At 36.4% G+C, this 12375-nt stretch overlaps 1 protein-coding gene across 8 annotated transcripts in view; it reads left to right on the forward strand.

Annotated features, from left to right (window-relative positions):
• PIAS1 (protein inhibitor of activated STAT 1) overlaps window positions 1-12375 on the forward strand; it is a 125393-nt gene that overhangs the window by 89232 nt on the left and 23786 nt on the right. For all 8 annotated transcript variants that reach the window (XM_049611799.1, XM_049611803.1, XM_049611797.1 and 5 more), the window contains exon 7: window positions 1910-2015. In XM_049611799.1, coding sequence (XP_049467756.1) covers window positions 1910-2015 — 106 coding nt within the window. The remainder of the gene's footprint in view (window positions 1-1909; window positions 2016-12375) is intronic.

Consider the following 12375-nt stretch of genomic DNA (forward strand, 5'->3'; position numbering starts at 1 on the left):
TTGAAGACTTTTGAGAAGGCACTTGACAAAAACATCAGTGTAATGCAAATATATATGAGTAGTTGGGAGGTAAGTAGTAATTGAAGGGTTAGCAGAAACAATGTATTATCAGTTACCTGAAGGAGATATTATACCACTGTAAAGTTTGGGGGATTTTTTGCTGCTGAATCTCTTTCAAGTGCTATAGAATTGAATTCTGTATTATCAGTACAAATGGCATTTGTTAATAAATACCTCACATTCTTTTTCCTTCTGCTTTTTTTAATTTGTTACATGTTTCAACTAGAGTGAACATACCTTTTCACTAAACTTGTAGTTGTGGTTTGTACTTGATCTCCCCTTAAAAAATTATATAAAGCCTGAGGGTAATTTCAAGTACTGAAGACTCAAGCTGTCAGTACATAATTTCACAGTGTTAATTAGCATTCCTCTAGTTTCTGTCATATTAATCAAATAAATAATAAAGGTGAATAAGGGTTTTTCCCCCCAGAAGAAGCCTTTCAGTTTTACATTAGATTGATACGTGTGCTCTAAAAATTAGGCAAGTTTTAAGATTACTTGTAAATTAGCTTCTTCGACCCTTCATTTTTTCCCCCCAGAAAATAATGTAACATGTGATAGGTTTCTGAACTCCAAATGAAAATTTGGCCTACCAGAGGATACATGGGATATTTTCTCTTGTTAAAAGAGAGGAATGCATTTTTAAAAGTCTGAAAGTTGGAATATACGTTGGGCTAGGTTAGGAGAGTCAAAGGAAACAAGGTGCACAAAAGCAGGAATGGTAGAGAACTACACTGGCCTTGGCCATTAAGTCCATTGTCCTGATATCCCAACTCTTTCTTCCTGGTTTCTAGTGCCAGCTCTGTCACCAAACAGATGCATGATCATGAGCAGATGACATATCTTTTTGTGCCTCCATTCCATGAATCCTTTACTTAGAAAAACACTTATTCTTGTCTTTTATATAGGCCTTCTGTGAGGTTTAAATGAAGTAGATAGTATATGTTAAGAGTGCTTCAGAAACTGTATGTAGCTGTAAGCTAGAAGGCGGCAGTAAGTATTTTTCCTTTTGCTTCTCTCCAAACCTCTTGATCTTCCTCTTGATCCCGACACAAAATGGAAAGTGGGCCTTCTCATTTAGATCTCTCTCCTACCCTTAATAAGCCTCAGCTGTCTTTTCTCCCTCTTGTCCAGTCATGTACCCTTCTCTCTGCCTTGGCTTATGATGGACTATTTTCTTGGTTACCTTCTGCTGCTACCATCTCCTCTACCGGTCCTCTGCTGATAATGGATCTTCATCTATTCATCTGCCAAGCCAGCAGCTTCTCTTTGCGAATCTTTAATGTTCCCTCTGTTTGTGATAATGGCTCACATAGGGTCTTTTCACAACTAGTTAGAGACGTAAAGAGAGATGCGGTGGTATAGATTAGGAAGCCAAGCTAATTTGTAATTTTGTAATAGGTACTATTATTTAAATATATCTGTTACCTACCAAATGTGGTTTATAGTGACTTTGACATCTTATTGGCCTTGGTTTAGATTTAATTTTAATAGTGTTTTTTGTTTTTAATATAGGTGCCACAAATCGATTAGCTTCAAGTGTAGGTAGTCAGGTAATATGGAAGCATGACAGACTTGGCTTTGTTGCTTGAAAGTTGCAAAATTCTTTTACTTTTCTACATTTCACTTCCTCGTCCATAAAAATAGGTTTATGACCACCTCAGCGGCTTTTTGGTTAGGACTAAATTAATTACTGTTCATAAAAACACCTAAGATAGTGTCTGGCCACACAGTAGGTGTTTTAAGAAGTGTTAGTTTTCTTTCCCTATCGTTGCGAGATTAAAATAGATGTACTATATACTTACATATGTTGTTTGTTTTCTACATCTTTTTTTTTTTTTTTTTCCAGAACTATTCCATGGCAGTATATCTTGTAAAACAGTTGTCCTCAACAGTTCTTCTTCAGAGGTTACGAGCAAAGGGAATAAGGAATCCGGATCATTCTAGAGCTTTAAGTACGTATAATAAACTTATTTCATTTATGTAGCTGAACTATTTTGGTAAAGGTTAGAGTAGTGTGCTTTCTACTCAATAAATTTTCAACAAAAGAAATTTCTTTTTCACTAGAGATTGTCATAGAAGATTCGAAACACTGAAAACTTGTTTTCTGAGCAAAGTAAATCAAGACTTAAAAATAGTTTTAATATCTTTATTATGACCTATATTTTATCTGTAATATCTTTTAATATCTTTATTATGACCTATATTTTATAATCTGCATTTTACTGTTCTTAAAATGAACTTTGGAAAGCCAGTAAATGAATACGGAAGATTATTTTACTAAAATTGCATAAAATAAATAAATGTTTAAGGGATTCTAGGAGACGGGAAGGAAATTTTGGTGTGTATTTCATGAGAATTATTTTATATTTAAGGCTTATCCAGGAAAAATGTGCAGGGATATGTGAGGACTGTACCCTTGCTTTAATAAAGTAAAAAGAGAGTCTGTGGGATGGTAAAAACAATAATGAAATAGGTTCCGTTAGTCAATTATGTGACCTTGGACAAGTCCCTCTAGTCTAGACCTGGACAAGTTACTCGTCTGTAACAAGAGGTTGTTGCCACATGATTTCTAAAGCTCCTTCAAAGTCTGGGTTTATAGTTACAAATAACTAGATGGTTCATTTTGTCGTGTTGAATTTGAGATGTAGTAAGGTCTGCAGATTGACTGTTCTGGCCTCGGTTTTTGAGGGTTAAGGCCAGAGGTTGGCAGCCTTTCCCAAGAGGTGAGCTTAGTTCTTTTATGCTTTTCTTTGTGAGAGAAAGATTCTTCATGGATGGATTCAGGGATGGGGCTGGACACTTAGGGAACAAAACTTTATAGGCAGGGGTTAGATAGCTATTCTTGAAGGATTCTTGATGTGAGTTGGTTAATGAAATCCACTCTCAGATTTGTAGTTAGGCACACACACGCTGGTGGAAAGAACTAATAAGGTAGTAAGGCCGGCCTTCCCCTCACTTTCCTTTGTGGCATAGCTTTTATCTTTATTTCTAACCTGTTTCTGTGCCAGAGTAAAAGATCCCACTACCTCTGAATAGCATTATACCCTCAATAATAGTTCATCGAAGGATTTTTCTGCATTAAAAGGATCCTTTTTTTTAAATGCAAGTCATCCTGAGTCAAGAGGAGCATGATTTTGGCTAATGCCTCTGTAGACGTGCCTCAAAAGACAGTAGAGAGCTAGAATGACAGCAGTGTTTGGGGTCTACGGGAGAGGAAGCACCGGTTGGCAGAGACAGAGAAAAAAGGGACAGACATCTGCTTTCAAGGAGAGTGCAGGAGAAGAACTTCTCTTTTTCACATTTGTTGAAGTCCATTTCTGGTCATTCTACTGAGACTCTCCGTGTCTGCCACATAGTGCTAGAATCTCATGTAGTCAGTGCTGTGGAATTATGTGAGCTTGTGTGGAAAAAGTAGTACCAACAAATAAGGCAGATGAGGCTGTTCTATTGAATAATAGCGGTGGTGGTGGTGGTAGTCGTAGCAGCAGTAAGGCAAGCTGTTTTTTGTTCCGGCTGTTAGCTCTTCTCCACTTGTATTTGTAGCATCGTCTGCGGGGGGAGTGGGAAGGTGAGCCTAGAATTACTTTATTTTCTGGAAGGAACCACTATTAGCCACTGTTAAATAATCAGAACTTCTTATTTCAGAGGCTATTTATTCCATCTCTGATACAATGCCAGGAGTGGAGAGTAGTTGCAGATGGGGTAGGGTTTTTGTGGCAGTTTTTTCTTATCTTACTTACTGGCCTGGAGAACCAATAAAACATTAATTTGGATCCTACCACTAAGGCATTCGTTGTAATTGTCTAAGGAACAGATTGTTTGCCTTTACACTATCTATAAAGAAGTAACTTTCCCAACAAATTAATTGTGTAATTAAAAGATTGTATAAAACAATTTGACAGAAGAAAATGTTGACAGATTTCTCAGATATTTTTGAAGAATCAAATTACCTAAAAATGTATTCACTGTAAGTCATTCTTAATCTTATCAGTAAATTCTGCTGGCAAAGTTGTATTCATCAAATCAGGCACTATTACGTTCTTGAAAGAATAAACTCCACAATATTGAGACTTTTCACAGAGAAATCTACTCTGGTTCATTTGATTTAGTAGAGTTTTGCCTTGTGGTTTCCACCTTTGTGTAGAGTTGTCCCCTTAATCACAAAGACAGCCCTTTACTTATTTCTTATCACATTCCTATTCTGTCCCTCTTCCCTGCAGCAGTCATTTTAAACCTTGGTCACACTTTACACAAACACTATTCCCCCTCTCTTATTAGCACACTGCCATTGCAAGAAAATTGGCACTACAAGGTGTTAATTCTCTGAACTGCCCATTGCTTCCTTAATCTCGTGCCACCATAACTGCTCTTCAGCTTATCTACATTTGTAACTACCCTTACTTATTCTCTTCAGTCTCAGGAGTAAATGTCCCTTTTTCTGCTCAAAGGTAATCTTACATTCATTTATTCTTCTCATTCAAGAAATTATATTAAGAGTCTACAGTGTTCCAGGCACAGGAGAATATAGCATTAAACAAGACACACACTGTCTCTGCATCCCTTAGAAGTTTGTAGTCTGGTGGGAAAGACAGAATTAAATGATTGAACAAGTCATTAATGAATTACAGTTGTGACATGTGCCTTAAAGAAGAAAGACAGGGAGCTCTGGAGGTAACAACAGAACATAGTCCTCTCTGGTGCTGTGATGTTTAAAGACAAGATTATAAGGATGAGGCAGAGTTAAGCCCAAGAAGAGAGGGGAATATGCTAAGAGACAAGGCCAGTGGAGCTGGAGAAGAGAGAACCAAGGAGGACAGTGGCCAGAGAGATAGCCATGGGGTGAGTTCATACAGATGACATAAAGGTGTCAAGGATAGAAAACCCTTAAAAGATTTTTAAGCAGAGTGACATGATCAGATTTGGGCAATAAAAAGATTGCTCTTGGGGGCACCTGAGTGGCTCAGTTGGTTTTGAGCGTCTGACTTTGGTTCAGGTCATGATCTCACGGTTCGTGAGTTCGAGCCCCGCATCAGGCTCGCTGCTGTCAGTGCAGAGCATGCTTTGGATCCTCTGTCCCCGCCCGTCCCCCCCATTCTCTCTCTCTCTCTCTCTCACATACACATACACACACACATTCTCTCTCTCTCTCTCTCTCTCTCTGTCTCTCTCTCTCTTTCTCCCTCTCTCTCAAAAATAACTAAACATTTAAAAAAAAAAAAAAAAGATTGTTCTGAAGACTGAGCTGAGGAGGGGCTGGACTGATGTGGTGAGGCCAGTTAGGAACCTGTTGTCCACGTAAGAGGTGATGGTGTCTTGAACATAGGTATTGACAATGGGCATAGAAATTGACAGTTTGAGGGGCCTGGGTGGCTCAGTCGGTTAAGCGGCCGACTTCAGCTCAGGTCATGATCTTGTGGTCTGTGGGTTCAAGCCCCGCGTCGGGCTCTTTGCTGGCAGTTCAGAGCCTGCAGCCTGCTTCCAGCCTGTGTCTCCCTCTCTCTCTCTCTCTCTCTCTGTCCTTCCCCTGCTTGCTGTCTGTCTCTCTGTCTCTCTCTCTCAAATAATAAACATTAAAAAAATTAACAAAAAAAAGAAATTGATGGTTTGAGAAGTGTTGAAGGGTAGCAATGGTGACGGATTACATGTGGGGAGGGAATAAAAAGAAGTCAAGGAGGAATTCTAGGCTTCTTAAACTGATTACATAGTAGTGCCCTTTACTGAAATGGGAAACAATGTGGAGAAGATTGGAGGGATCAGAGTGCGTGCTTACACTGGTATTTGAGATGTCTGCAAGACATCTGGGTGCAGATGCCCAGAAGCAGTATTATGAGACCTCGTTCCCTCATTTATCTGTTCTCTGTCCTGTACTTTGGCTCACCCCTCTCTATTAGCTCTTCCTGTCAGCCTTCTTTGTCAGGTCTTTTTCATCGTTTAAAAAATATAAAAACAAACTATTCTCTATCTAGATAGAGTTCTGACTTCTTCCTGTTGTGTCCTCCTACTTTTTTCAAAGAGTAGCCTACACTTGATCTGTCTCCCTCCTCACTGCAACCCAGTGTGCCCTTTAACCTCCTATCATTCCATTGAAACTTCTCTTGCAGATGTCACAAGTGACAGTCTGATTGCCACATTTAAAGTTTATTTTTTCAGTTTTCATCTTAGATATTTTTGCTACATTTCATACCAACCACTTTATCCTTGAAATTCTCTTCTGTTTCTTCTCAATCACTTACCTTCAGTAGATTCTCTTAAGAGAAGCATCCTGCTTAAGAGAAGCATTTCCCTGGGGTGTCATCCTTGGCCCACTTTTCTGCATACTTTATCTGGATATAATCACATCTGATCTTGTGGTTTAAATTAGCACATATCTCATCTGGGACCTTCCCCTGAGTTTCATATATAGATATGCATAGTTAGCTAACCACCTTCACAGAAACATTCTTTTGGGTCCTCAAATTCAAGTATTTAAAAATTTTTTAATGTTTATTTATTTTTGAGAGAGAGAGAGAGAGAGAGAGAGAGAGAGAGAGAGAGAGAGAGAGAGACAGCGTGTGAGCAGGGGAGGGGCAGAGAGAGGGGGAGACACAGAATCTGAAGCAGGCTCCAGACTCTAAACTCAGGGACCGCGAGATCATGACCTGAGCTGAAGTCAGATGCTTCACCGCCTAAGCCACCCAGGCGCCCCCCCCCCCCAAATTCAAGTATTTAAAACTGAACTCCCTGAATCCTATCAAACTTCCAGCCTAAATACTTACTAAATCTGTCTTTTCTCTCTCCCTACTGTCACTGCTATCATTTAAGCTCTCATATTCCGCCTTTATTTAAAAAATCTATTCTTAAGTAATCTATCCCTCTTCTTTCTTGGTCCCTCTTCCTATCTTTCTCCTGGTAGCGACCTAAGTGATTAGTACAGACCTAATCTTACATTCCCTTGCAATCCATGGCTTTGTAACATCGGTAGAGTAAAAACTCTAACTTTGTTAGCATGACAAGTGCAACTTTCCATGTCGTGGCACCTGCTTACCGCTTTCCACTGTTCTCTGTGTTCACCCTTACCCTTCCTAGTGTCATTTCTATTTACCCTTACCGCTTCCCAGTGTCCTCTCTATTCACCCTTACCCTTCCCAGTGTCCTCTGTATTCGCCCTTCTTGTACTTTATATTCCAAAAATGCTGGATTCTTATCTTTTCTGCACTTTTGCCAGCATTGTTCTCTGTGCCTCCGAACTTCCCTGTTCTTTGCCTCACTCCAGTTATCCTTCGTGTTTCACTTTTTCCAGAAGGCATCTCAGAACCTCTGGAGTAGATGAGTTCACTTTCAGCTAGCTTCCTGAACACATTTCTTTTAGAGCACATTAGAGATGGTCCCACTGAGCAGCTCAGCTCTCAACTAGACTCTGAGTTTCTCTGGGCAGGAATTTAATCTTATTTATCTTTGAATTCCTCATGCACAGTTCCTAGCACATAGTAGATCCTCAGATTTTAAACTGATTTAAAGAAATCCAGAATAAAAATTTGGTCTCTGTGCCTGTTTCCTTGCCTAAATAAAGTATTGAATTTAATATATTCAGTTGTTTACAACCTTAAAGTTCTAAAAGGATTACTATAAAATAGTCTGATATTAAGGAATGATAGAACTTATTAAAAAAAAAAGCTAGAGCAACAGAAATAGAAAAATCTGTGATGATGGAAATGTACATCTGCACTGTCCCATGGGTTAGGTGCCAGCAACATGTGCCTGTTGAGTTCTGAAATGTGACCAGTGCAACTGAGGAACTGAATTTTAAATTATATTTAATTTAAACTCAAATATAGCCATGTGTGACGACTAGTTGCTAACTCTCATAGGTCATGGCAACAGAGGTTTTTAAAAAGATTAATTTTAATGTGGCTAGCTATAACTTCATTATAGGTCATATAATAAGATACTGTTACCACTGCACTCACAGTGACACAGGAAAACTTTAATTCCTAGAAGACTTGCCCCATGTTGTTTGATATTGCAGGGTAAAATATTGTAACCTGTATTTATTTTTTCCTTCCTTGCCCTCACATTATAAGGACTTTGCTTATTTTATTTTTCCTTACTTGCTGTGACTAAATTTAACATGATTTTCTTTCCTGTCTCTCTTTTTTCTTTTGTTTTTTTTTTATTGAAGTATAATTTACAAAAGTAAAAATTCACCTTTTGAATTGTACAGTTTGATGAATTTTACAGGTGTATGCAATCATGAACCACTGCCACAATCAAAATATAGAACGTCCTTCATCCCAGAAAGTTCCCCTGTGGCCCCTTGCAGTTCATCTCAGCCCCTTATTCCTAGTTCCTATAACCATTGATGTGATTTCTGTCTCTGTAATTTTGTCTTTTCTAAAATGTCAGGTATCTCAAGGCCTGCAGCATGGACCTTTTTATGTCTGACTTCTTTAACTTAGTATGATGGCTTTTGAGGTTCATCCATGTAGGTTTTTTTTTCTCTTTATTACTTAGTATTCCATTTACCTGAATCATCATTTGTTTATCCACTTATCAATTGACGGACGTTTAGGTTGTTTCTAGTTTTGCACTGTCATAAATAAAGCTGCTAAAATGTTTACATTTTCCATATGGATATCCCACTTTTGTGGACATATGTTTTTATTTCTCTTGGGTAATTAGGACTCGGATTGCTGTCACATGATATGACTGGCAGCTTCTTATAAAATGCATATGCCATTTTTGCATTCCCACCAACAGTGTATGCAGTTTCAAGTTTTTCTGCATCTTCACTACCACTTGGTATTGTCAGGTTGCTTTGCGTTTCAGCTGTTTTGGTCAGTGTGTAGTTGTATCTCATTGTGATTTTAATTTGCGTTTTCCTAATGATTAATGATGCCTTCTGCTTATTTGCTATCTGTATAGCTTCTTTGGTGCAATGTCTGTTCAGATCTTTTCCCCATTTCTTTTTATATAATAGTTTGTGCTTTTTGCATACTGTGAAGTCTTTGCCTAACCTAAGCTCACAAATATTCTTTTTTTAAATTAATTTTTGTATATGATACAAGGTAAGGTTAGAGCTTCATTTTCCCCATATAGATACCCAGTTCCAACAACATTTTTGAAAAAACTGTCTTTTTCTGCATTTAATCACCTTTCAAAAACCCAATTTGACCATAGATGTAGAATCTGTTTCTGGACTCTGTTATTTTTCCTTGACCTATATGTCTGTTCCTATGCCAATACAACAGTCATGATTAGTGAGTCTTGAAGTCAAATAGTCTTCCAACTTTGTTTTCAGAATTGTTGGCAAAGTCAATTCTAAGTCGATATATAAAAAGATTATGATACAGTATGTCAACTACACTTCAACTAAAATTAAAAAGACAATCTATATTAACCAAATAGAGTTCATCCCAGGAATATTAGGTTCATACAGTATATGTGAAAATCAATCAGTATAATTCACCTTCTCAGCAAACTTAACAAAAAGAAAAAATTACATGATCATCTCCATTGATGCAGGAGAAACATTTGGTCAAAATTCAGTATCTATTCATGATAAAATTCTCAGCAAAATAGAAGAGAAGGGAGCTGTCTCAGTGTAACAAATGATATTTACAAAAAGCCTTTAGCTAATATTATAGTTAGTGGTGAGAAATTAGAATGCTTTACCCCCATGATTGGGAAAAAGGGAAGAGTATCAGCTCTTAATATTTTTGTTCAGCATTGCCTTTGCGATCCTAGCTAGCACAGTAAAGCAAGAAAAAAAGCACAATAAAGCAACAGATTAGAAATGAATAAATAATTATTGTCTTTATTTGAAGATGACTTCATTGTCTGTGTAGAAAACAACTTAAAGAAGCTATTAAAAAGCAACTAGAGCTAATATTAATTTAAGCAAGGTTGCAGAATGCACAATTTATAAATCAGTTGTATTTCTGTTAGCACTGAACAACTGAAAAGTGAAATTAAAAAAACAAAGAGTTTACTGTAACATCCAGAAGTATGAAATACTTAGGAATATGTCCCACAAAATATTTGTATTCTGAAAACTTCAAAACAATGCTGAGAAAAATTAAAATAAGACCTGAATAATGGGGAGATATAACATGTTAATGGATCAGAACATTCAGTATTGTTATTGTAAAGATGTCAGTTCTCTTCAAAATGACCTGTACATTAAATTCGGTCCAATTAAGATCCTAGTAGAATCTTGAAAAGTATCTTTACATGAAAGGATTGACTAAGATTGAGTCTATAAGGGCAAAGGCAAAAGCAAAACTTTTTTTTTAATAGAAGTTGACAAGCTGATTCTAAAATAATTTCATAAAACTCTGCCATCTCCTAGAGAAAGTGAAAATACAAATGACATTTTTAAAAAGAGTAGCAGTAGCTAATATGTATTGAGGGTGATATTAGGTTATTTTAAAGCATTTTGTGTGTATTAACTCATTTAATGCTTAGAACATTGCTATAAAGTGCTGTTGTTACCATTTACAAGTTGATGCAACTGAGGCACAGAAATGTTAAATGACCGGACTAAAGTCTGAATTCTAAGTTAGGCTGTATTCTTTCTTTTCTTTTCTTTTCTTTTTTTTTTTTTTTTTTTTTTAAGATCCTGTATTCTTAACCACTACTTCAGGTTGCCTCGCCTGTTTCAATTTCTTTGGGAAGTACTAAACACTGAACTCTGTTTTGCATAAGGTTGATATTATGGTCTGTGTTACTGCTTCATTTCAGTGAAAGTTTAAATAGATCAAGTCCATATTGTTCTCATTGCTGTTTGTAGGGTGGTGATAGGGTGCTGCAGGTATGCGGAATGGTCAGTAATCACATTACAATTCTATTTACATGTTTATGTTACTTTTAAAAAGATACTGTTTGTTAAATGTATCTTTATAAGAAAGGATTGACTAAGATTGGGTCTATAACGATACAGGTATAGTTTCCATAATTGACATATGATATATAGCATAAGTGATATGATAACTATATTTCCCAAACTAAAACCCGGGGATTTTATGCCTGTTCAGGTGTGGGATGCAGACTATGAGTTATATATATTTCAGACATTTGGAATTTCCAGACTAAATGAAATGACCTTTAAGCTTGGCATCAGAATCACATCTGGAGCTTTTAAAAAACAACCAGTTGGTGTCCCTCTTCCCCATTCTGACTCAGTGAGCAATTATAAGTTACAGAACTCTATAGGTAGTTCTAATATGCATCATAGTTGAGATTCACTAATTTATGGAGATAGGTAGACTATCTAAAATGTAGACCATCTCAAAAAAAAAAAAAAAATCCAGATTGTAAAGATCACCATGTTTAATAAAGGCAGGACTCTTCATTCTCATAAATGGTTATCAGCACAATAGACATCTACTCTGAAATCATTCTTCCTTATCTGAGTACTTTTCTGCTCCCCGTTTTCTTAATTCTACTATATATTAACTTTCTAGTCACACTTAGTTGTGCCACAGCTCTAAACTGGAATTGACTATATACACAACCACTCCCACTTGGGCCTCCCCTTACACATACAGACTTCAGAGTCATTGTGGAACAATGTCTAAAATTATTGGAGTACTACCATTTAGGCATTTCCAGTCTCAACTCAATGTTGAAATTTAATTAAAGTTCCAAATTGAAGTTTTCAGAAGTAAATATGTGTCTCAGGATTCCAGGCGAGAAGTATAAAGGTCCTTTACACTCCTTTAAGACTGACAGAAAGTAGCAGAATAGCCATTATTACTAGTGCCCTATCTCTTAAGAACCTCAGGAAGTTTGAAGTGAAGAGACCCAGAGATTATCTAGTGTGTGAGTTCTTATTTGTTAGAAACAAATAAGAAGAGGAGAATTGACTTGCCTAAAATATTAGCATAATTAGTTTATGGATAAATAAGTATAAAACTCAAATAATTATGTGGAAGAAAAGAAATTGAGCTTTTTTATAATTTGAAAATAGAATTAATAGAAAAATAGAAAAATTAAATAGATAATGAAAAATAGAATAATTAATATAGTGTATAAAATGTATTAATTATTTTATAATCTGAGCTTTGGAAAAATTTATAAATGTTGATAATTCTATTATCTACACTATTGATTAATTTCTTATAATATTGGTCATAATTTAAAAGAAAGAGCAACTTTATCCAGTTTCTTAGAATTATAAAAGGAAAAGATTCTGCCGTCAGTTGAATATGTCAGTTTACTATACAGATTTCCTTTATGTTAATGCAATGCAGTTTTTGTTCCATGGATGAGAAGAAGTTATAAACCATGTAATTGTTTTTATCTTTCCATTCAATTAATTGGAAATAATTGAAC

The sequence above is a fragment of the Panthera uncia genome (assembly GCF_023721935.1).
Source record: "Panthera uncia isolate 11264 chromosome B3 unlocalized genomic scaffold, Puncia_PCG_1.0 HiC_scaffold_1, whole genome shotgun sequence".
Classification (NCBI taxonomy): domain Eukaryota; kingdom Metazoa; phylum Chordata; class Mammalia; order Carnivora; family Felidae; genus Panthera; species Panthera uncia.